Source organism: Callithrix jacchus, chromosome 5 (genome assembly GCF_049354715.1).
Source record: "Callithrix jacchus isolate 240 chromosome 5, calJac240_pri, whole genome shotgun sequence".
NCBI lineage: Eukaryota > Metazoa > Chordata > Mammalia > Primates > Cebidae > Callithrix > Callithrix jacchus.
The window spans coordinates 71,330,252-71,356,795 of NC_133506.1; the positions used below are offsets into that span (position 1 = coordinate 71,330,252).

Here is a 26,544-nt window from a genome sequence, read left to right on the forward strand (position 1 = left end):
GGTATGAGCTAAGGAAGGTAAAAAAGAAAATTAAATTTAAAAAAAAGATGACTGCTTGGAACACTTATGTCATTATCTAAATAACCTCTTCCTTTCTCAATACTAAATACTTTCAAAGTTGAAAAATAACTTTTCATTTATGCTGATCAGAAATTCAAGTTCAAAAGGGTGGGACTGGAAGCAATCTAGCTTTTCTTTGAAAAAAAAAAAAGTATTAGTTTTGGTGGGTTTTTTTTGAGACTGTTGCACAGTCTGGAGTGTAATGGCGCAATCTCAGCTCACTGCAACCTCTGCCTCTGGGATTCAAGCGATTCTCCTGCCTCAGCCTCCTGAGTAGCTGGAATTACAGGTGCGGGCCACCCACGCCCAGCTAATTTTTGTATTTTTAGTAGAGACGGGGTTTCACCATGTTCGTCAGGCTGGTCTTGAATTCCTGACCTCATGATCTGCCCGCCTTGGCCTCCCAAAGTGCTGGGATTACAGGTGTGAGCCACCGCGCCTAGCCAAAAGTATTAGATTTTAAATTACATGTACACACCCAACTGACTTTCCTTCAACAGCCTCCACTCACAAAAAAAAATTTCAACTTGTGGTAGGTCTAATGGTAAATGAATACAACCTGGCTGATCTGCTCTGAATGTTATTAAAACACAGAGTAGCTCTAGTTCCTTACAGGGTAAGGATTCTACTTTGAAACACACGGCAAATGTGGAAACTTCTCCCTTATACATTTGGTTATGGTGATCATTTAAGTATAAATAAAGACAGGAATTGCCTTAAATGTATCCAGATAAATGAAATCTTATTATTTGCTAACTGGTGCTGATTCTGGCATCCACATAATCCCACAGATATACCCTTTACGTAATGAAACTATACAGTAATTAGTAGAGAGAAATTAGAGCTGGAGAAGGAGGAATTATTAGGACAAGTCAAAGATCACAGTCAACAGGCTATAATCTCAAAAAGCAAAACACAATAGTGAAACTCTAAAGAGTTGTTCTTATGCTCTTTCCTCTTCCTATAACTATTAAAATTTAATACAACTTATTTGAAAAACATTTGTAAATGAACATTACTCAAAGTTGGCAGAAGCTGGCTGGGCATGTTGGCTCACACTTGTAATCCCAGCACTTTGGAAGGCAGGAAGATCACAAGAGGTCTGGAGTTCAAGAACTGCTTGGGTCAAAAAGGAAGACCTGCCCCCATCTCTACAAAAAATACAAAAAAAAAAAAAAAAAATGAACTGAGTGTGGTGGTACACACCTGTAGTCCCAGCTGCTCAGGAGGCTGCAGTGGGAGGATCACCTGAGTCCAGGAGGTCAAGGCTATAGTAAGCAGTGATCACACCACTGTACTCCATCCTGGGCAAAGAGTGAAATCCTGTCTCAATAAGTAAACGTATGTATGTGCCTTTAAAAATGGAATAAAAAAAAAAATGTCCTGGTAGAAAAAGCCTATCCAAAAAGAAATGGACATCCTGAAGATTATTAGTGTCATTTCACTAGCATATTTAAATTTTCTTTCAATTCAAGGCTGGGTGCAGTAGCTAACGCCTGTAATCCCAGCACTTTGGGAGGCCAAGGTAGGTGGATCACCTGAGGTCAGGAGTTAGAGACCAGCCTGGCCAACGTGGTGAAACCCCGTCTCTACTACAAATACAGAAATTGGCCAGGTGTGGTGGTGAGTGCCTGTAGTCCCAGACACTAGGGAGGCTGAGGCAGGAGAACTGCTTGACCCCAGGAAGTGGAGACTGCAGTGAGCCAAGAGCATGCCACTGCACTCTAGCCTGGGCAGCAGAGTGAGACTGTCTCAAAAAAATTTTTTTATTTCAATTTATGAGGTAGACAGAAACACTAATGTGACCAATTCCTAATGAACCTAATTCTTCACTGTTGCTTCCATAATCATATAGTCTGATTTACAACAATTTCCAGTATATTATTATAAAAAACAAAGCTCTCTGAAGTCAGCGACACCAGAAATCAAGTCATTACCATTTGCTAGTTGTATAACCTTGGGCAAACTACCAAACCTCTCTCTAGGCCCATTTCCCCTGCTGTAAAATCCAGATTATTACACTACAGTATTGTACACATTGTGAGGCTTAAAGAGGCGAAAAGCAATAGATTATTATTTTAAAACACTGCTGAGGTCGGTCACTAACCCAGAGGAATAAATTTCACTTACTACATAAATTTAATTCTATGTTAATTGGTAGGAAAGATAACTAGCCAGCAATCTCAGCAAATAACTAAGAACTTGAAAACACATCACACTGGGTCAAGGGTATAGGAATATCACACACTCATCTAAAAATACATGTACACCTGTTTGACATATCAAATTTTTCTGGATAATTTGATTAGGACAAGAAAGAACTGATTTCCCAGAAAGGCACTATACCAAAAAAAAAATTTTTACTTTATTTTTAATTTAATTAATTAATTAATTAATTTTTGAGACAGAATCTCAATTTCTCACCCAGGCTGGAGTGCAGTGTGGTGATGTTGGCTCACTGTAACCTATGCTTCCCAGGTTTAACAGGTTTAAAAAATTCTCATGCCTCAGCCTCCCAAGTAGCTGGGATTATAGGCACCAGCCACCATGCCTGGCTAATTGTTGTAAATTTTTTTTTGAGACAAAGTCTTGATCTGTCACCGAGGCTGGAGTACAAAGGCGTGATCTTTGCTCACTGCAAACTTTACCTCCCGAGTTCAAGTGATTCTCCTGCCTCAGCCTCCCAAGTAACTGGGATTACAGGCATGTGCCACCACACCCAGCTAATTTTTGTATTTTTAGTAGAGACGGGGTTTCACCATGTTGGCCAGGCCGGTCTTGAACTCCTGACTTCAAATTATCCGCCCTTCTCGGCCTCCCAAAGTGCTGGGATTACAGGCATAAGCCACCGAAACTAGCCTAATTTTTGTATTTTTAGTAGCAGACGGGGTTTCACCATGTTGGCCAGGCTGGTCTTGAATGCTTGAACCTCAAGTGATCTGCCCACCTCGACCTCCCAAAGTGCTGAGACTACAGACGTAAGCCACTGTGCCTGGCCAAAAAACTAACTTTTAGCCAGGAGCAGTGGCACACGCCTGTAGTCCCAACTACTCAACAGATTGAGGTGGAAGAATCACTTAAGTTCAAGTTCAGCCTGGGCAACATAGCAAGACCCTGTCTCTATTAAAAAGAAGAAAAAAAAAAGTATTAACTTTTTAAAACTTCACAGAAGACCAGCCTGGGCAACGGGACAAAATTTTGTGTCTACAAATACACGGTGTGTGCCTGTGGTCCCAGGTGTGAAGGAGGGTAAGGTGGGAGGATCATGTGAACCCTGGGGAGGCAGAGGCTGCAGTGAGCCATGATCACATCACTGCACTCTAACATGGGCAAGAATGAGACTTTGTCATTTTTGGGCTCTCTTTTTTTGACTCTGTTTCCAAAAAATAAAATAATTTTTTAAATTAAAATAATATATAAACTCCATAGGAGAAATCTATGTTTTTCAGAAATCCATGCAAAATACAGAAAACAATTCTGGAGGCATTCAAAAAAGTAGGGAGGCCAGGAGCAGTAGCTCACAGCACTTCAGGAGGCCAGGGCAGGAGGATCACTTGAGGCCATGAGTTAACAGACACCAACCAAGGCAATACAATGAGACCCCATCTCTATCTTTTAAAAAAAAAAAAAAGTAAGGCGATAATAACTCCTCCAAGTAAGAGCTCTGTGCTCTGTTAGCTGCACTACTGCTAAAACAAAACAAAACAAAAAAAATTGCTGGGTGAGTGTGGTGGCTCATGCCTATAATCTCAGCACTTTGGTAGGCTGAGGCGGGGTGGATCACCTGAGGTCAGGAGTTCGAGACCAGCCTGGCTAACATGGTGAAACCCCATTTCTACTAAAAATTAGCTGGGCGTGGTGGCACACGCCTCTAATCTCAGCTATTTGGGAGGCTGAGGCAGGAGACTCACTTGAACCCGGGAGGCAGAGGCTGCAGTAAGCTGAGATTGCGCATTGCACTCCAGCTGGGCAATAAGAGCGAAACTCTGTCTCAGAAAAAAAATTCCTTTGGTACCCATTGTAATGACATATTATTTATTTCACCACTGGCTGCTATGCTAGATTCTTGTCTATTTAGATGTTTTGACAAAATTCTGCTCTAGTCCACAGAAAAACAAGTATATGTGCAATGTGTCACACAAAAGAAAACTCACAACTAAAAGGTGACTGTTGTAGTTTTACACAAAGTGTGATTATAACTATTCGTAACACAACTTCCATATTTGAAATATTCCTCAAGTGGTTTTTTTTTTTTGAGACAGAGTTTTGCTGTTGTTACCCAGACTGGAGTGCAATGGCACGATCTTGGCTCACTGCAACCTCCGCCCCCTGGGTTCAAGCAATTCTCCTGCCTCAGCCTCCCGAGTAGCTGGGACTACAGGCACGCACCACCATGCCCAGCTAATTTTTGTATTTTTACTAGAGATGGGGTTTCACTCGTTGACCAGGATTGGTCTCGATCTCTTGACTTTGTGATCCCCCCGCCTCGGCCTCCCAAAGTGCTGGGATTATAGGCGTGAGCCACCGCGCCCGGCTCAAGTGGTTTTATAAGATATCACAGAAACTAATAATTCAGGCTGGCTCATAATCCCAGCACTTTGGGAGGCCAAGGCGGGTGGATCATGAGGTCAAGAGATCGAGACCATCCTGGTCAACAAGGTGAAACCCCGTCTCTACTAAAAAATACAAAAATTAGCTGGGCATGGTGGCGCGCGCCTCTAATCCCAGCTACTCGGGACGCTGAGGCAGGAGAATTGCTTGAACACAAGAGGCAGAGGTTGCAGTGAGCCGAGATCGTGCCACTGCACTCCAGTCTGGGTAACAACAGCGAAACTCCGTCTCAAAAAAAAAAAAAAGAAACTAATAATTCAACCTAGATATTCCACAGCATAGCAGAGAGTTGAGCTCCCAAGTCCGAACATTCTCCTCAGACTCTCTCAAGCCTCTGCTTCCTATGTACTCGCTTTTATTCAACTATTAATTCAAACATCCAAGCAACTTCTACGTGTCAGACACTGACTCAATACTAGAAAAATGAATAAAACAAGAAAGACTTTGCATTCAAGGAATTCTAAGTCCAGTTAGATAAGACAAATTATAAGTAGTTTACAATAGGAGAGGAAGAACAGCACAGTGGTTAAAGGTTAAGACTGGTTCAAAATGACCTGAAACCTAGCTTTTTTATCTGCTAGCTGTGTGACCTTGGATAACTTTCTTGATTTGCAAAATTGGAATAATAATAAAACTTACTTTCTGAGGTTACTGGGAGATTATGAGAAAACAGTGCATAACATAGTGTAGGCAGAGTAACACAGTAAGTGCTGTGAGCTCTGTTAGCTGCACTATGCCTGGTAAAGTGCTATTACTGAAATATGACCAAAGTACTGTGGGAGCACAGGAAATAAAGCAATTAGCTATGCCTAGGGAAGATGTCAGAGGTGACATCAAATTGAGTCTGGGATGAGAAGGGATTTGTTAGAGAGGAGAGCATTCTAGACAGGTAAAACCATGCAAATGTAAGAATAATGAAGGAGCCTAAGATTTCCAGGTAACTACAGAAACCGCGTACAGCAAGACAATGTGGAAAAATAAAAAGAGATGGAGCTGTTACAAGGGTACCAGATGGTTAAGAGTTTTACAAGCCAAGTTCGTAAGGATGGATCTTGAGACATCAGGAACCACAGGGAAAGTCACATCTTGGGAGAGATCCAAGATTCAAATCTGAGTTTACTAAGTGTGTGGCCTCAATTTCTCTAAACTCAGGTTTTTTATCTTTAAAATGGGAGAAGCTGGGTGTGGTGGCTCACACCTGTAATTCCAGTACTTTAGGAGGCCAAGGTTCGCAGAACCCCATCTCTACCAAAAAACAAAAAAACTTTAAGGAAAAAAAAGGGAGATAACCACCACCTTGTTTAGAGAGTTACCTGGATTAGATAAGTATCTCTAAAATGTCTTGGCACCAGTCCTGGTGTTAATACAGCTGGCAACAAACACTAGCTGATACTATCCTCACCATATATCATAGTAGTCAACTTTTAAAGGTGTAATGTTCAAGAAGGAGCTTGTAGCACCCTAACTTAAAAGTGTCCAGTAGAAATAGCCAATCTATTCTTTTACTGGAACAAATGAACAAAATGGACTTTTGTCTTATTTTCATATCCTTTTATGATGCCAACATAACAAACAGGTATTCATTAATGTTTGGAAAATGGAATGGAATTACCTGCTACACCCACAGACAGTGAAAACGAGCAAGAAGTCATAAATGACCAATTAAACTACTGGTTTAGAACCAATTAAACCAATGGTGGTAAGCCATTGGTTTTTCATTTTGTTTTTTTAGACAGAGTCTCACTCTGTTACCCAGGCTGGATTAAGTGGTGCAATCATGGCTCACAACAACTTCTGTCTCCTGGGTTCAAGAAATTCTCTTGACTCAGCAGCCTCCCCTCCCCAGTAGGTGGGACTACAGGCATGTGCCACTATGCTTAGCTAATTTTTGTATTTTTAGTAAAGACAGGGTTTTGCCATGTTGGCCAGGCTGGTCATGAACTCCTGACCTCAGGTTATCCACCCACCTCGGCCTCCTAAAGTGCTGGGATTACAAGCATGAACCACTATGCCTAACAACTATTTGTTTTTAATACTAAGATGTTTCTGAAACAAAATTATAATATTTAATAAGCACATGAACTATTTCCTACCAGTTTTATTAACTGGTACAAAACACTGCCGTGTATTAAAGAAAAATGTTTTGCACACTGGAGATAATACGAACAATCTATACACCACAATCTATATACCACAGTACATATACCTTAAAGAGAAGCCAATCTATATACCACAGTAAACACAATACTATACAAGGAATCAGCCAGGCGCAATGGCGTGCACCTGCAGTATCAACTACTATGAAGGCAGAGGTGGGAGGATGGTATACACCCAGGAGTTCAAGTTCAGCTTGGGCAATGTAACAAAATTCCATCTCTTTTATTTAAAAAGAAAGAACAAAAGACATGAAAAGATCAAAGTTCAAACTTCAGTTCTGCAGTAGGCAAAATAATTTATCTGGGCCTCGGTTTCCTCATCTACAAAATAGGGTTAGTACCTCTTCTATTTGCTTCACTAAATTATTAGAAGAGCCAGAAAGAACATCATATAAAAGGCATTTATTAAACCATGACAGTATACAACTATACCATATTACCATTCTCATAACCAGGTCAGTTTATCTCGTAACATCCTGGTGCCTCAGTTCCTTAATTTCCTTTCCTATAATGATCCTGCTCTCCATTCTGCCTTAACCATGTACTCTCATGGTCATTAACAATAATCTCAACCTTCTATTAATATAACTGCTATTTCAAACACTGTGTTTTACAACCACCTTTTATCCTTCTAGCTCATTTCCTCTAGTACTCCCACTCTTACAATTCTTAAACCCCATAAGAATCTACAACCCATTCAGCCTACCAATTTTTCACCCTCTCACTACCCTCACTGCTGCTCCACCATGTAAAACATTCATGTCTTTACCAAGCTTAAAATCACATGGTTCATTATTGTAATCACTCCTTGTATACATCCTCTACTCCTTTGCCCCTATTCACATGCAATCACACCCTTCAAGATCCAGCTTAAATGCTAACTTCTTCATAAAAGCATGCCCAGGTGGCGCGGTGGCTCATGCCTGTAATCCCAGCACTTTGGGAAGCCAAGGCAGGCAGATCACTTGAGGTAGGAGTTCGAGACCAGCCTGACCAACATGGTGAAACCCCATCTCTACTAAAAATACAAAAATTAGCAGGGCATGGTGGTGGGTACTTGTAATTCCAGCTACTCAGAAGGCTCAGGCATAAGAATCATTTGAACCCAGGAGGTGGAGGTTGCAGTGAGCTGACATCATACCACTGCATTCCAGCCTGGGCGACAGAGAAAGATTCTGTCTGAAAAATAAATAAATAAATAATAAATTAAAAAATCAAAGCATGCCCAATCATCCCACTTTAATGGTTCTTTTCTAGAGTTTTGCATTTATTAGCTATACAGTTCTTCTGATAATCATGCTGGTCTTATGAATAACAAATTAAACTTTATTACTTTTATTATCTCTCCAACTAAAGCAAAAACTCCTTGAAACCAAAAACACTTGTTAACTAACTACCCATAAAGAAATACTGATACTATAATACATACTACTTAGTACAACCACTATTCAAACACTTTTATTTAACTGACTTTTCAGAAACGAGTCTATATTCTAGAAACTATTCTCAAGGTAAATATACCCCTTGTTATTGCTTGCACAGAGAACCTAGCACAATATTAAGCCAATTAAACTTTCAACCACGTTTGCCCTTTCTTTAAAGACACCTCAGCCAGGCATGGTGGCTCACGCCAGTAATCCCAGCACTTTGGGAGGCCAAGGCGGGCAGATCACAAGGTCAATAGATCAAGACCATCCTGGCCAACATGGTGAAACCCCGTCTCTACTAAAAAATACAAAAAAATTAGCTGGGCATGGTGGTGCACGCGTGTAGTACCAGCTACTAGGGAGGCTGAGGCAGGAGAATTGCTTGCAACTGGGAGGCGGAGGTTGCAATAAACTGAGATCACGCCACTGCACTCCAGCCTGGCGCCTGGCGACGGAGCAAGACTCTGTCTCAAAAAACAAAAAAACAAACAAAAGAAAGACACCTCATAATTTTACTCATAGCTCTATTCACAGCAATAAGGGAAATTACTGACACTACAGCATACAATCCACAAGCATTAGAGTTAACTGCTTTTTTGTTTTGTTTTGAGATGGAGTCTCACTCTGTTGCCCAGGCTAGAGGGCAATGGCATCATCTCGGCTCACTGCAAACTCCACCACCCAAGTGGCTGGGACTATAGGAGTGCACCACCACACCCAGCTAATTTTTATATTTTTAGTAGAGATGGGGTTTTGCCATGTTGGCCAGACTGGTCTCAAACTCCTGACCTCAGGTGATCCACCTGCCTCGGCCTCCCAAAGTGCTGGGATTACAAGTGTGAGCCACTGCGTCCAGCCTACCTTCAACTTCTTCTATAGTCAAGACTTATAGTATCAAAATAATTTCTTGATTTGATCAGCACTGCCTACGAAAAAAGGATGAAAATTAAGCTCCTCTTTTCTCATTAACTCTGCAAGAATGTTATGTGAGCTATATGACAGGTACTGACTTTTCCAACAATGTCAATATTAAAATGTCAGAAAACTCTATGACTTTTTCTTATCATAACTTTAAACCTGTAAAACTATTTTGTGTTTCAATTCTCTTTTTTGAGACGGAGTTTCGCTGTTGTTACCCAGGCTGGAGTGCAATGGCGCAATCTCGGCTCACCACAACCTCCGCCTCCTGGGTTCAGGCAATTCTCCTGCCTCAGCCTCTTGAGTAGCTGGGATTACAGGCACGCGCCACCGTGTCTAGCTAATTTTTTTTTTATATTTTTAGTAGAGACGGGGTTTCACCATGTTGACCAGGATGGTCTCTATCTCTTGACCTCGTGATCCACCCACCTTGGCCTCCCAAAGTGCTCGGATTACAGGTTGTGTTTCAATTCTACGAAACACTAAGATGAATCAGAATTCCTTTTTGAAATCAATGTAATTGCTAAAGAGTGGCAAGGATGATAAATAATTGGAACTTCATGAGATGAAAACCAATGCATATTACAAAGACACTTTCTGGTTGCTTGAGTGACACACACACAGGATTGATCATACCTCAAAGCTATCATAAAAAGAATTAAAGCAAATGGCAGGATACGCCTGTTTTCCTCACTAACAACTTTAATTCCTTACTATCTATAGTGATTACTAAATAGCAGAGTTATGTGCTACTAATCTATGTACAATGTCAGAAATCATTAGCTGCTTTTTCTTCCTAAATTAGGAATAAAATACTAAACACATTTGTTTAAATTCCAAAGAAATCATTTGGCACAGGAATGACCATACAGTATTATGCCTTCTTTCAGCCTGGGCATATTTAACTTTTTGCATTGACTAACACAATATAAATTAAGTACATTTGCTTAGACTTCCACAGTTAAATGGACAATTCACTTTTTATAAGTGGAAAATCATTACAACGTCTTCTGGTATTCACTGCAATATCAAATCAATGACTTCTTTCAGTATTTGTGGTGGTCATTTGTAATTCCTTTGGTAATTACCATGAATCTGCTTTCACTTAATGTAAACGGCAATGCTAATATGAAAAGAAAATTAATGCCAGACACACAAGCAAAAGTACCAAGTGGTTTCAGTGAAGGAATTTTAATAGAACTCATGAACTGAAATCTACGTCAAGCTAGAAACCATTTTCTTTAATAAAATACCAGAAACTAAATCACAAGAACAAAAACGAAACCTTTACATGGGTTTCAGATTCATATTCAAAATCTCATGAACTTCTGCCACTGCTTTTCAGAAAATGGTAATCTTGGCCAGATGCAGTGGCACATGCCTGTATCTGAGTACTCTGGGAGGCCAAGATGGGAGGACAGCTTGAGCTCTGGAATTCAAGACCAGCCTGGGCAATATGACAAAACCTCATCTCTATAAAAATGCAAAAAAAAAAAAAAAAAAAGGCTCAGCACAGTGGCTCATGCTTGTAATCCCAGCACTTTGGGAGGCCGAGGCAGGCAGATCACGAGGTCAGGAGTTCAAGACCAGCCTGGACAATATGGTGAAACCTTGTCTCTACTAAAAATACAAAAATTAGCTGGGCGTGGTAGTACACGCCTGTAGTCCCAGCTATTCAGGAAGCTGAGGCAGAATTGCTTGAATCCGGGAGGTAGAGGTTGCAGTAAGCTGAGTTGTGTCACTGTTCTCCAACCTGGTGACAGAGCAAAACTTTGTCTCAAAAAATAAATAAATAAATAAAATAGCAGGGAGTAGTAACATGCCTCCCGCTACTCAGGAGGCTGAGGTGAGAGGATCACTTGAAGCTGGGAGGTCGGGGCTGCAAGGAGCCATGATCTTGTCACTGCACTCCAGCCTGAGTGACAAAGTGAGACCTTGTCTCAAAACAACTTATTTTTTTTTTAATTTTAAAAAATTAAATTAAAACAAATCTTGACCACATCAACAAAACAGTCTGTCAGCTGGGTATAGTGGTACATGCCTGTAATCCTAGCACTTTGGGAGGCTGAGGTAGGAGGATTGCTTGAGCCCAGGAATTCAAGATTGGCCTGGGCAACAAGTTGAAACCCTGTCTCTAAAAAAAAGCACAAAAATTAGCTAGGTGTGGTGATACGTTCCTATAGTCCCAGCTACTCGGGAGGCTGAAGTGAGAGGATTGCTTGAGCCCAGGAGGTGGAGACTGCAGTGATCCAAGATCCCACAACTGTACTCCAGTCTGGGCAACAGAGCCAGACACTGTTTCCCCCCCCACCAAAAAAGAAAAGAAAACAGACTGTCTTTTTAAAAATTTTTATCAGGCGGGGCGCAGTGGCTCATGCCTATAATCCCAGCACTTTGGGAGGCCAAGGCGGGTGGATCATGAGGTCAACAGATGGAGACCATCCTGGTCACAAGATGAAACCCCGTCTCTACTAAAAATACAAAAATTAGCTGGGCATGGTGGTGCGCACCTGTAGTCCTAGCTACCTGGGAAGCTGAGGCAGGAGAATTGCTTGAACCCAGGAGGCGGAGGTTGCAGTGAGCCGAGATTGTGCCACTGCACCCCAGTCTGGGTAACCACAGCGAAACTCCATCTCAAAAAAAAAAAAAAAAATTTTTTTTTATTATGTGCTCAGATAGACAGAAATCACATGGAAATGTATCTCAATTATGAAGTAGCACAATCAGGATAGCTTATTATATATGTGTCTTAAAATATTTTTAAGTCACAAATTTTATCTTTGGTTATATAATTTATCATAAAGACATGAGAAAATGTGATGAAAGAATCCCTTTGCAGTACTCTAATGAGACTGTGTTACATGTATAAAAGAAAAGGATACAATAGAGATACCTGCCCTTTCTATCATTTTGACTGTAGTGTAAGAGCTCTCTGAAATAATACTCAGCTTAATAGTATACTTGTCCAGATCTGTTTCTTCCTGCCTCCCATGCCTACTTTGAAAACAAATAATGAAACACATCATCACATAAAGCCCAATGATCACAATTCTTCCCAACTCCAATCTTTCCTATTTGCAACTTACGTCTTTCTCTGTGATGTTACTCTGTGATATGTCACACACTTAAAAAGTGATTACATGTACTTTACCCTTCAAATCACCTCCAGGGAAACTTCTCTTATGCTGACTTTACTTTGGTAACTCTTGATCTCCTGAGAATATATTAACTAATATCAATATCACTTTGCATTTGCTAATAATCATGTCAATTCAGCATCAGTATTTTGAAACTAGTACAACCCTGGTTCTAATCCTTTTCACCTGTCATACTATGAGACTGGGAAGAGTAATGATTTTGCATTAGTTTCAGTATCCCAAGCCAAACTGATATGAATTTTCATAGCTTGTGGCATTTCTTCCAAATTATGGAAAAGAGACACAGGAAAAGACGTTTAGAACACTTACCCATATGTCATATCTGGCATACCTGCATTACAATGCCAACTTGATTACATACAGAAAATAGACTAATATGGCCGGGTGCGGTGACTCACACCTGTAATCCCAGCACTTTGGGAGGCCGAGGCAGGTGGATCATGAGGTCAAGAGATGGAGACCATCCTGGCCAACATGGTGAAACCCCATCTCTACAAAAATTATCTGGGTGTGGTGGCGCTTGCCTGTAGTCCCAGCTACTTGGGATGCTAAGGCAGGAGAATAGCTTGAACCTGGGAGGTGGAGGCTGCAGTGAGCCAAGATCATGCCACTGCACTCCACCCTGGCAACAGAGCAAGACTCTGTCTCTTAAAAAAAAAAAAAAAAGAAAAGAAAAAGAAAGAAAAAAGAAATATACTAACATGCTTCTGTGACCTAAATATCTTAAAACTTAAAACAACCAACCTCTTCACTTAATAGTCTCCACTAAGAATTTCCTGAGGGTCACATCCTGGTTCATACAGGAAACACAAAGAGGAATCCTACAAACACACTGCATAAATGTAATACATGACTAGCTTATTGTATTTACCATTATGATTACTTACATAGATTATAGAAAGTTCTTGGGCAATTTCTGTATTTTTATTATGACCTTTTAAGATAGCATGTCTTGTTTCTCTTATCAACTTATCACTCACTGATCTATTACTATAGTTCCTTTTCATTAGAAATAAAATGCAGAGATATTCGGAACACAAATCATCAGTCCTCTGCAGGTACATATACTAAAGAACATTTCCTCACTAGCATTCAGCTGCATCACCAATAATAACTGTGCAACCATAAAATGCTAAGCATTGTATCTTAACGGCATCATATAGCTGGCTGTACATCACTGAACAAACAAAACTTTCTTTAATGAACCTGCAATCCAAATGCTGATTATCTTAAGCTACATATTTTCCATTAGTTTGTCTAACACTTCAATCATGAACGAATATATCTTAATCTGGTAAATACCGGCAGAAGTAATATCCCATTCAGAAATTGAAGTCAGATTCTTAAAGTAGTTAAAACTCTTAAAATATTTTTTAAATAAATGCATCAGCTTAGATTACAAAGATTTCCAAAGATTAAAAAAAAAGACTTAAAAGGCTAGACAAAAGAATGTCTAAACTAAAACAGTTAACAATCTATCCTCTATGACACAATGTAATTTATCACTGTTGAAAGCCTCCCTAGAAGCCCTTGAGAGACCAGAAAGAAACAGATTTGGACAAAGCTGAACAGATTAAAAACTGGAATTGTACCACCTTTCTAAAAGCTCCCTTGTTCTTTGCCACCTATAAGTTTATCTTCCACATTTGATGACTCAATTACAGCTATATAAAATATATAATTGCCAGCAGCAAACAGAATGGTCATGAGCTCAAGTTCAAGAGTCCAAAAGCCAGTTATGAATCTAGGCTCTGCCATTTAACAGATGTATGTACTTGGCTAAGTTACTTAATTCTGTGTCTCAGCTGAAAACACCAGTAACAACAGTACCTACCTTCTAGGGTTACAGTGAAGACAATGAGATAAGACACATAAAGCTTGTGGAATAGGATCTGTTTGTTATTATAATAAAGTTACCAATTTAAAAAAAGTTAGGTGCCTGATAATGATTAATCTCTATATTTATAAGTGCTTCAGGTGGCATCCACTGTTAAACATAACTTTTCACATTATACAAAATACCTTTGAAACTCCCTGACTCCATATTAATTTCAAGAGACATCAAACTCTCCAAAATTTGCACTTGATGAACTGGTAAAGAGTGAAGTTCTACAACTTTAAATCACCCTGCCAAATTAAAGGCAAAGAAAATGACAGTCATCTCGAACTTACCAGAAAAGATGAACAGAGAAATGTCTAGTGCTACAAGATCTGTTGAAAGCAACAAGATCTAGCCACTAGGTTTGGAAACCTACTACGGATTTGTTTTCAAGTATAGTTAGTGGCTTCACCTCATTTATCACTTAAACCCTTTAAAGGAGGCCATGTTTAATTTTGTTTCAGATATATTATTCACAGGAGCATCCAATTACATTACATTCTCTTACCAATAACTTTGAATCAAAAGACATCATTAATGAAAATCAATCTGTATTTTTCCCTTTATTAAAACATCCAGAAAAATACCACTTTATTTTTAAATAAATGCATTTCAGAAACCTTAACACAATTTATAAAAGTTTTAACATCTTACAACTGTCTAAAAAGGTTTCCATTCTTAATCCCCTATTTACCCAAAATTCTAGGACATCTGAATTTTAAAAACCAACATTTTCCTGGCTGACTCAATTTAACAGAGGTTGGTTCTTTCAACATAAAGCAGAAAATAAAGTTGAAGTATACGTATCATCTTCAAACGACTACCATGAAACCAAAATCGGATTTTGCAATACCCAACTGAAGCATCAGAAGAGAGGGTCATCTTACTTAGAAACCGACTATTGAAAAAGTAGAGGCTAAGTCCCTCGATTTTTTTCAGGAAACAGCATTCACACTCTGCTATCCACAAATTTTCAAAATTTTCCTTAAAGGCCCTGAAAATCCTGTTTGTTAAGCCTGCTGGAATTCTGTGGTTCACAGTCATCTTTCCTCAAAACTGAATTGTCCATAGTATCCATTTTCAATTTTATTAGGTCACCTTGAGATTCTCTCCTCTGAAAAGCATTTTCAGGCTTTGGTTATCAATATGTCTCTATTAGTAATTTAAAAATCAATAAAGCTCATACACCTTGTAACCTGATCATATTTTACGGTGCTTGCTAAAATATACGTATATTTCCCAGGGATCAAAAGGCTAACATGAACTGCTTCCAAACTTCGGTGAATCTGCCTTACATCCTTAGAACACCTTGAGATTCTTCCGTATTGTGCTGCAGCTATACAGCAAGCGCATGATCACAAGGCTTTTCAACAGCCCCCAGATCGCTTACTGCTGCAAAACTTCTCATAAGCCTTCTATGTACTAGATAGACCGCTAACAGTGCTGGGTAAAATTGTTAAACTGCTTTACCTATTTATTTACCAATCCTATCATCTCAGGGAATCCAAACCCTTTAAACTGCCTTATAAAACACAGCTGGAGTGCTTTCGTATTGCTTTGAGTAGGATCTGCAGTGGGATAAAAACTTGAGTTCTGAGATTCATCCCTTGACCCAAATTGCAGTTGCCAGGATATGCGGTAGTAATGCAGTGGTTTCTCTGAGACTACGGATGTATTTTACCTACAAATAGCCAATCTCTACGAAATCCCTTTTAGTCTTCGAGATTTCCGCGGTAACAATTTCAACAGCAAAGTATTTTAAGCGAAGAAAAAACGAGCTATACGAATTTGGCCTTTATTTTTTACTCAATAGAGGTTGCCATCATAAGGGCATTTTTCCATACTAACATTCGCAACTGGAGAAAGAAAAAGCAAGCTGTTGGCACTAGTGACCATTATCATTACGGAAGGCCCATTACCATTACGCTTCTTACAAATCTTTCGAGATAGGATTTGAGGTTAAGCTTACATCGGACCATAGTCCAGTAACTACTGTTTTCCAAGCCCAATTAACAGTCTAATAACAGCAGCAACACTTACGCCCAGGGAAATCGCAATGTTTCACTAACCAATAAGGCGTCTGATAACGAGGCAGTCAGTGAAACACTGAGATTCTTGTTGTTCTTCCTCCCAGTGAAGGAAGAAGAGAGAAGGACCCCAAAAGGGTCCGTGAGAGCAAAATCCCGGGATTCGGAAGCCCTGGCCTCAGCAACACTGGCCCCGAAAGCCTCCCAGCCCAACCCAAGCACCCCTTTTGTCCCCTGGGAGCCAGCCCTTCGCTGGCACAGGCCGGGCAAACCCCGAGGGCACAGACCCCCACACAACGCCCAGGCCCAGTCTTGGAAATCCGACGCCAGGAGGTGGAAGCCCCAAGCCCCGCGGCCTGAGTTTCAGAGGTAAGAGAATGAGGCTGAGAGGAGATGGGGCCTCCCTCACGCCGGGAGGCCCCTGGAGAACGCAGAGACGAGAGAAGAGCGAGCCGGTTCGCAAGGTGGAGCAAAGCCTGGAAGGAAAGAGGGCTGGGAGCCGGAGATGAAGGAGATCTGGACTCGATCAGCGCATTCCCCGCATCCTTGGCGACGCCCGTGTTTACCTGAAAGTCTCGGTCCTCGTTGAAGCGGGAGAAGCGGTCCGCCATTTTGCCGCCTTCACTCCTCTCAGGACGACGCTCTCCGGTTTGCTCCTTCTGTCCTGCGACACCCACCCCGCCCCGGTTCCCCGCCTCCTCCCACGCCCACCGGGCGCGCGCAGCTGAGGGAGGGTACGAGAATGCGCGTCCTGACGGGAGCCCCGTAGCGCAGGCGCTGGCCAGCCCTGGAGGCGGACCCTTCCCTCCAGCCCCTGCTCCGCGCGCGACCCGGAGCGACCCCAGAGGCCGCGCGTGCGCATTCGCTCCCGAGAGCCGTGAGTGCTTCCGGAGGGAAAGGTCAGAGGGGCCACCGTGGGGATGACTCTGGATGGTTTGCTGTCGCTCACTTCCGGGTATCTTTCGTCAGTTTTGCTTCCCGTGTGCTCCGAAGTCCATCGTCTTCACTAAATAGCAGCATAATGTTGGGCTGAAATCGCGACTTTAGATCCAGACTACTTAACTTCGAATCTCGGTTCACCCTGAGGATTAACGGTGAACGAGACAGGAAGGATCTCCTCTAGGGGGGCTTTCATTCCGGTGGAAGTCACATAACTCGTAAAATAATTAAAAAAAAATTTTTTTTTTTGAGACAGTTTCGTTCTTGTTACCCAGGCTGGAGTGCAATGGCGCGATCTCGGTTCACCGCAACCTCCGCCTCCTGGCTTCAGGCAATTCTCCTGCCTCAGCCTTCTGAGTAGCTGGGATTACAAGCACGCGCCACCATGCCCAGCTAATCTTTTGTATTTTTAGTAGAGACGGGGTTTCACCATGTTGACCAGGATGGTCTCGATCTCTTGACCTCGTGATCCACCCGCCTCGGCCTCCCATAAATATTTTTAAATATCAACAAGTGCCACAAAAAGATAAAGCTGGCCGCGGTGTTGAGAGGGACAGGCTCTGAAAGCGCCTTTGACCTGAGGCACAGCATCGAGGCCTAGGGAATGTTAGACCCAAAGACCCAAAGACTGCAAGGAGCTTGATATTGAGCCACCTTTTGAGAGAATTATTTCTCAAGGGAGCAAAGTTGATCCAAATCGACTAAAGCTCTCTGGGCTTCAGTTTCCTTTTTATACAATAAGGAAATTGGATTCCGTAATCTCTGCTGCTCCTGCCTACTGCTGACTGTGAGAGTCGGGAATCGGATTTTTCCATCCCTTCTGAGGACCTGCCCCAGCGCTCCAGCACTCCTAGCCAAGATACAGAAAACACATAGAAGGGTGGCAGGACTTCCTTACTTTTGAAGAGTAGTTGACAGAACTCACACGATGGAAAAATAGCTGTTACCCTGCCCTGAAAAAGTCAAATGGAATGTAATTTTTTGCAGGAAGGGTGTGTGTTTTCTATTTGTTACCCTTTGCGGCACCCATGCTTCAGCCTATGCTTCCATCTAAGGGGAGGCAGGGCACACAGAATTCAAACGTAAAGAGACTTTAGGGGTAATGTGGCAGATTGAATCATGGGGGTACACACCACATTGACCTTCCTCTGAAAAGCCCACTGAAATGACAGTAAAGGAATAAGAAGCGCATCAGGCCGGACGCGGTGGCTCAAGCCTGTAATCCCAGCACTTTGGGAGGCCGAGGTGGGTGGATCACGAGGTCAAGAGATCGAGACCATCCTGGTCAACAAGGTGAAACCCCGTCTCTACTAAAAATACAAAAATTAGCTGGGCATGGTGGTGTGCGCCTGTAGTCCCAGCTACTCGGGAGGCTGAGGCAGAAGAATAGCTTGAACGCGGGAGGCAGAAGTTGCAGTGAGCCAAGATCTCACCACTGCACTCCATCCTGGGCAACAGAGTGAGACTCAGTCTTAATAAAAAAAACAAAAAGTGTTAGGTTTCATTTTGGGGTCTCTTCTCAACCCTTTATTCCTGGAGCCCTGTCTAGTCAAGTCTCCACGTCCATCCTACCTGCCCTTGACCTCAGGGGGGCCCTGCCTGTGACCCCTTCATCTTTCCTTGCTCTTGCAGCTCTGCCTGGCCCCTCTCTTTGAGCCCTGGGCCGAGCAGTCGGCCCTGACCTCCTCCTACCCACCCTTCCACATGCTGCCCCAGACTTCTTAGCTCTTTCATACTGGCCTTCCACCTGCACTCTGGAACCTTCCTCTCTCCTGCAGCTGCCTCTCCTTTGAGTGTTCCCACTCCATCATAAATATATCAAGTCTCTTCTTTCTTACAAAATCATCCCATCTACCCATCTCCTCATCCAGCCCCACTCTGGCCTCTTTGCACGTGTGCTCTTGGCCAGTCTCTTCTTTCTTAACAAAATCATCCCATCTACCCATCTCCTCATCCAGCCCCACTCTGGCCTCTTTGCATGTGTGCTCTTGGCCAGAAAGTCAACATTGTGTCATTTCCTTTTCTTCCGGTAGCAGTCGGGCCTCTGTTCTAATCCTTTTAATCTGCTCTAGGAAAAGTTGTCAGTGATCCCTTCCTGCTCCTTCCTGGCTGGGGACTGTGCCTCCTAGGTTTCCATCTTGAGCCTTCCTGGGCTCTCCTGCCACCTATCTGGTGGTTGCCTACCTTCCTTGCTCCCCCACCCCTTCTGTTTTAAATGTCTCCAATTTGTTGGTGTCCCCCAACTCCGAATCTCCATCCTTGACCTGGGATTGCAGCCAGGACTCCTCCAGCTCAGAGTGCTTGAAGGAAGCTACGCCCGGGAGCCCCCAAGACACTTCCCTGTTTTTACACCCAGAGCGCTATCCTTCAGCAAGCCCTGCTAGCTTCGTTTCCTTAAAACCACTCCCTTTCTTCTCTTTCCCACGACCACTCACGCGTCCTTTCTGCTCCCTTGTTCCCATATCCTGTGCCAGCTCATTCTTGGCCCTTGTGGTACAGTTTCTCTCGCTGACCTGCAAGCTCATACTTAACTTTTGCTGAGATTGGTCCCTGTGCAGATGTGGCCCAGCCAGATATTTCTGAGAAACACCTATTCCAGATGTGCTGCCATCCCAGTGAACTCTCACCTGGGTGTCTCCTGATTTTGTCTTTGTCTTTTTTTTTTTGAGACAGAGTGTCGCCCTTTTGCCCAGGCTGGAGTGAAGTGGTGCAATCTTGCTCACTGCAGCCTCCCTCCACCTCCCCGGTTCAAGCGATTCTCCTGCCTCAGACTCCCAAGTAGCTGGTATTACAGGCGTGTGCCAACACACTTGGCTAATTTTTGTATTTTTAGTAGCGATGGCATTTCGCCATGTTGGCCAGGCTGGTCTCAAACTCCTGACCTCAGGTGATCCACTTGCCTCAGCCTCCCAAAGTACTGGGATTACAAGTGTGAGCGCCTGGCCGATTTTGTCTTTTTCTTCTCTCATCCCATTTCTCTCCCCTTTTCCTTCTGTAACACGGCGAGGGGTTAAAACATTATGGTTATATAATTGTGTAGGTTTCTGTGACTCCTATTCTTTCATTTGTTTCATTTACATTATTTAAAAATACATCTTGGGGGAAGAAACTAACTGAAGATTTTATATGTGGTTTGTGGTTTCTCTCTGTTTCTCCCCCAGATCACCCAACGATAAGAGGGTAAAAAAGATTTCCCAGTTTTCAATGCAGAAAGAACAGGAATAGAGTAAACACAAATCCAAACTTATATAGAAAGGCCTGAAGACGGTAGGTGGGAAGGCCAGTGTGTTGCAACCCAGGAATTTCTGGAGCCTGTTCCTGATCAGGGGCTCCTGATCTTTGGCCAAGGGCAGTGGTATTTCAGCTAAGTTGTAACTAGCTCCTAGGAAGACAATGGACTGATTTTGAAGGTAACTATTTGTGAAAGCCAAATACATTAAACATTTTTTACCTTTTGAAAAATTTTCATAGTATAAAAGGATTAACAAAAGTGTGTGTGAGTGTCTTTTCTTTTTTCTTTTTTTTTTTTTTTGAGCCATAGTCTTGCCCTGTCACCCAGGCTGGAGTGCAGTAGCACAATCTCGGCTCACTGCAACTTCCGCCTCCCGGGTTCAAGCAATTCCCTGCCTCAACCTCCCCAGTAGTTGAGATTACAGGCACCCACCACCACGCCCAGCTAATTTTTGTATTTTTAGTAGAGATGGGGTTTCACCATCTTGGCCAGGCTGGTCTGGAACTCCTGACCTTGTGATCTACCCGCCTCTGCCACCCAAATTGCTGGGATTACGGGTGTGAGCCACTGTGCCCAGCTCAAGTGGTTTTTGTTTTGTTTTGTTTAAATAAAAGAACATTTATATTCCACCTTGGTCCACAAAGAATTTGAACTAGTTTACAAAATACTTCCCTAAAAGAAGGATATATAAATAGCTGTTAGAATTGGGTCAAAGGAACATGGGTGGGAAAGCCTGGAGCCGGGGGTGAGGATGGCAAGGGATACACTGGAAATCATGCTGAGGTTTTGTGGACGCCTTGATTTGGGTGAAGGGCAGGCCTGGGTGCTGAGGCACAGCCACAGTTCCCTTGACTTTCCGCAGGTAGACACCACGGCATGGAGCATGGTGTTCTGGGCAGCTTGATGCCAGAGACAGAGTAGCAATTTTTGTTCCATCTTTTGTTAAGTTGTGTGTTGTAAGCGAGAGGTCTAACGTCAGAGCTGAGGTTGATAAAAGCTCAGGACAGCGGAAGCGGCAGGTCCCAAGGCCATGGTCCTGCCTACATGGGTAGACTGAGCCTGAGGGGAGAGTAATATATTTCTCATTTCTTTGTGTTGGAGGCATTCAATATCATCTTTTCTTTTCTTTCTTTCTTTTCCTTTCTCTCTCCTTCCTTCCTGTCTCCTCCTCCCCTCCCCTCCCCTTCTTCAGGAGCTTGCTCTATCACCCAGGCTGGAGTGCAGTGGCACAATCACAGCTCACTGCAGCCTCAAACCCCTGGGTTCAAGCGATCCTCCCGCCTCAGCCTTCCGAGTAGCTAGAACCACAGTTGTGCTCCATCATGTCCAGCTAATTTAAAAATTTTTTTGTAGAGATGGAGTGTGGTCATGTTGCCCAGGCTTCAGTATCCTCCTTCCAGCTATTTGAAGCTCTCTGTGGTAACTGCAGTCTTCCTGAAGTGAGGTGGAACACAGGAGCGTATTCCCTCTGTCTAACTGTAACTTTTTTTTCTTTGACACGTCTCTCCCTCTCCCCCATCCCCCTACTCTTCTGTGTGACTTTATTATTATTGTTTTTATTTTTTGAGACAGAGTCTTGCTCTGTTGCCCAGGCTGGAGTGCAGGGGCATGATCTTGGCTCACTGCAACCTCTGCCTCCCAGGTTAAAGCAATTCTTGTGCCTCATCTTCCTGAGTAGCTAAGATTATAGATGCATACCACCATGCTCGGCTAATTTCTGTATTTTTAGTAGAGAAGAGGTTTCGCCATGTTGACTGGGCTGGTCTTGAACTCCTGGCCTCAAAGTGATCTGCCCACCTCATCCTCCCAATGTGCTGGGATTACAGCTTTGAGCCACTGCACCCAGCTCTGTGTGACTTAAAAACACAAAACTTTTCATAAATTGGGATGCTTAACCTTTCCATTTTCCTGGCAGCCTGAGGTGTTTGGGAGCTTTAGTCATGCCACCCCCCTGGCTGGAGTTGAGTGTCGCTGTGTGGTGTGTCTTCGTTGTGCCACAGTCCTCCTGCGGCACGGTTAGATGGAGACCCTGGTGTCATGGGGTCCTGCTGGGCAGTGTGTGTGTGGCCTGTCAGTTCCGTGGTGAGGGCCGGAGTTTGTGTTCACCAGGCCAGAGTTGTGGTCTCTGGAGAAACTAACTCACCTGGGGCTGCCATCGCCTCTAACTGTGAGACCCATGATGAAAATGAGGGTCTTTCGGCCTCTCCTCCTGCGTGCCCCTTCGCCTTACCTTTGGGCTACTCTCTATGCCCTTGGTTGTCAGGGACTGGGTGAGGGCTGGTCAAGAGGGTGACACGACTAGTCCTGTTCCTCCCTGGAGGAGGAAAGTCTGGGATCTGGAGCCAGGCTTCCCAGCCTCAGGTCACCATCTGAGTAACCTGGGCAAGGGACATACACTTCCTGTAAGTCAGGTTACTCAAAACAAAAAATTATACTAGTGGTCCTAGCACCATGTACATGAGGGGCTTAGGGCAGTGCCCGGCACATAGTATGTGCTCAATAAAAGTTTGCTATTGTTACTAAATGCACATCCTACTGGCAGATCAGGGCATCACCTTTAGGTGTTAACCACAACTTTATTTTTTATTTTTCTGAGACAGGGTTCACTCTGTCGCCCAGGCTAGAGTACAGTGGCATGATCTTGGTTCATTGCAACCTCCACCTCCTGGGTTCAAGCAATTCTCCTGATGAAGCCTCCCAAGTAACTGGGATTACAGGCACCTGCCACCAGGCCTGGCAAATTTTGTATTTTTAGTAGAGATGAGGTTTCACCACGTTGGACAGGCTGGTCTCAAACTCCTGACCTCAAGTGATCTACCTGCCTTGGCCTCCCAAAGTGCTGAGATTACAAGCATGAGCCACCACACCTGCCCAGCCCACAATTTAACTTTAAATATAGAAATTATAATATGCTGTACTGTTTAAGAAAAACTAGTTTTCACATTTCCCCAGTTGACACAAGGTAGTTATCGTCCTTTAGTTAAAAGGCACTCTTTTTTTTTTTTTTTTAAGACAGAGTCTTGCTCTGTCCCCCAGGCTGGAGTACAGTGGTGTGATCTCAGCTCACTGCAACCTCCACCTCCTGGGTTCAAGTGATTTCTTCCTCAGCCTCCTGAGTAGCTGGGACTACAGGCGACCACCACCATGCCTGGCTGATTTTTTTTTTTTTTTTGTATTTTTATTAGAGATGGGATTTCACCGTATTGGCCAGGCTGGTCTCGAACTCTTGACTTTGTGATCCACCCACCTTGGCCTCCGAAAGTGCTGAGATTACAGGTCTGAGCCACTGCACCCGGCAAAAGGCACATTTTTTTCAATAATCAGCATAGCTGTAGACACCCATTTGATCTAAAATATAGAGCCTTAAGCATACATCTGTGAGTTGCCCTTTAGAGACAAGCTTGTTGAGGTTCCTCCATAAGAAGGGAGCTGTCTGATGTGACCCTGAACTGGTGTCATCCCCTTAATGTCTGCCACACCAGGTCTGTGGTTCTCTTGCAGGTGGTGAACATTACTGGGATTGCAGTTGGCACTGGCTTAGCCTCAGCTTGTGACACCCTCATGTCTCACGTGAGGACCACCCTCCCCCACATAACTATTTTTTGGCAGTTACCTTTGCTAATTGAAACTGTCTAGGGAACCATCCACCCTGTGGGTTTTGTTGCTTTTTATTTGTCAAATACAGACGGTCTCCGACTTAGGTTTTTCAGCTCTGCGATGATACAACAGTGACACGAGTTCAGTAGCTGCACTTCCAGCCCCCACCCAACCATTCTGCTTTCCATGTTTAGTACCATCCAGTAGATTCCATGAGATAGTCAACACTGTATGACAAAACAGGCTTTATCTGAGATGGTTTTACTAGCTACTGGAAGGCGGTGGGGGTTGGCGCTGGGGTGGGAGGATATCTGGAAGCCAGGAGTTCAAGGCTGCAGTGAGCCGAGGCTGCACCACTGCACTCCAGCCTGGGTGGCACAGCAAGACTCTGTCAAAAAACAAAACAAAACAACAAACCAGTAAACAAAAACCAAAGTTGGGTGCAGTGGCTCACATTTGTAATCCCAGCAACTCAGAAGGCTCATCAGGCAGGAGGATAGCTTGAGGCCAGGAGTTCAAGACCAGCCTGGGCAACATAGTGAGACCCTCCACCTCTGAAAAAATTAAATATTAATAAAAATAAAATAAAAAGGAACTCTAGTACCTTCAGTCTTTGATTCTTCATCCCTCATTTCAACCCCTTGTCTTCTGGCAATAGAATTTCCTTCTTCTTTTACTTTTGGGATGAGCCACCTGGGATTCTGCTTGGATTGAATTAACGCCTTCCAGGCTCAAGCCATTCTCCCACCTCAGCCTCCCCAGTAGCTGGGACCACTTATGTGAGCTCATGAGAGCAGAGAGATAGCAACAGGAGCTAAGAAACTCTAATCTGTGAAAAAATATTAAATATGAAATCATGATAGCTATTAGCAATCCCAGACCCAGCCCGGAGAGCCATGGGTCATCACTTTTTACAACAAGCTCTAAAATCTTCCACTTATACCATAACCAAGGCACATCAAAACAACCCAAGGCTCCTCACACCTCCACTTTTTAGTCTGGGCCTGAGTTAGTTGGACATTGAATAGTCAATTTTGGGGGCTGGTGGAAATAACTTACCATGAGTAACTGCCCTAAAATATACTACCAGCCACATGACCCATGCCTGGCATTCAATAGTGCCAGTGGCATTCTTTAGGGTTGATCACAGCTCTAAGTGGTTCTCCTTTAAAGAGCAAAGTCTCCTGGGAAAGGTGGCCATTAAGCAGAACATCTGGGGCCGATCTTGCTTTTGACCTGATGAGAGGGGCCAAGGGGCTTTGTAGGGCAGCATAGGCTGTGACCGTGAACCTTACTGTTTTTAAAATTGTTCTTAAGAGGCCAGGTGCATTGGCTCACACCGGTAGTCCCAGGACTTTGAGGAGCAGAGGCAGAAGGACTGTCTGAGTCTGGAAGTTCAAGATTAGACTAAGCAACTCAGGGAGACCTCATCTGTACAAGAAATTTAAAAGAAAATTAATCAGGCATGGTGGCACATGCCTATGGTCCCAGTTACTCGGGAGGCTGAGGTGGGAGAATCACCTGAGCCCAGGAGGTTGAGGTTTGCAGTGAGCCGAGCTCACACCACTGTACACCAGCTTGGACGACAAAATGAGACTGTCTCAAAAAAAAAAAAAAAAAAATTTGTCCTCAAGTCTTTGTGGATCCCTGGCTAGGTTTGTGCCCTAGACAGACTTCTCTGAGGTTATTTTAGGTGGTATGATTCTTTCCAGCTTTAAATAACCTCTAGAGAAATTTCACTAACCTGTCTTGGTGTTGACCCTGTATAACCCCTTTCTTCTGGAGGTCCCTTTGGGTGGCAGTAGATATGGGATTTGGTGTCTGACAGATCTGGGGACAGATCCCAGCTCCAAATGGCAGTCTCTTTACAGCTGACAGGGCATATACTTGGCGCTATGTGCTGATCTTTAGGAAGTCAGTCTGTCACATGGAGATAATAAAGGAACGGCCTAAAATGCTCTTATTCATATTCCTGAGTCATCCCTGAGGGCCAGGCTTGGTGTTAGGCATGGGGCGGGGGAAGGGAGCAGGGCTGTGTGCAGGAGGATGCGATTCTTGCCTTGTCAGGATCCCTGACCTGATGGTGTCCCGGGGTGGATTCTTCATAGTGACAGACAACTGTAAGAGCAGACTCAGGCTATGCAACCCCCAAAGCAGGGCTCCTCACGCACCGGGATAGATAGAACCATTGACCCCAATTCCTCAGCCCTCCCTGCACCCACCGCTTGCATGGTTTTGTGGTGGGTGGAGGGTACTTTCTGCCCCCTGGCTTGGGGCTTGCCCACGTGGCTTGCTTTGGCCCAGAAATGAAGTAGAAACGAAAGCCTGACAGTTCCGAGCCCGCGGCCTGAAGATGCTTCAGGTGGCTCCGCGGGCCCCGTGCGCTTCCCCCTTCACCCAGAAGCCCTTCTCTGGTGCAGCCGCTGCTTCCTCAGCCTGGGCCCAGAAGGAACGGCTCCTGGCCGATCCGCAGGCCTGCAGGGAGCCGCAGAGCCGGCCCAGCGTTCAAGCCGAAGAACAAGCCTGCGAGAACCTTATTC

General features: G+C 43.6%; 1 protein-coding gene across 18 annotated transcripts in view; it reads right to left on the reverse strand.

Annotated features, from left to right (window-relative positions):
- GPATCH8 (G-patch domain containing 8) overlaps nt 1–17,079 on the reverse strand; it is a 110,540-nt gene extending 93,461 nt beyond the window's left edge. For 10 of the 18 annotated variants that reach the window (XM_078372662.1, XM_078372670.1, XM_035302994.3 and 7 more), the window contains exon 1: nt 16,803–16,876. Coding sequence is in view for 2 of the 18 variants with exons in the window: in XM_003732922.6 (XP_003732970.4) it covers nt 16,803–16,847 (45 nt within the window). In the remaining 16 variants the exon portion in view is untranslated. Of the gene's footprint in view, nt 1–16,802 lie in introns of all 18 variants that reach the window. The other 8 variants (XM_078372668.1, XM_003732922.6, XM_035302989.3 and 5 more) reach the window with 1 other exon arrangement.
- Between the last annotated feature and the right edge of the window lie 9,465 nt (nt 17,080–26,544).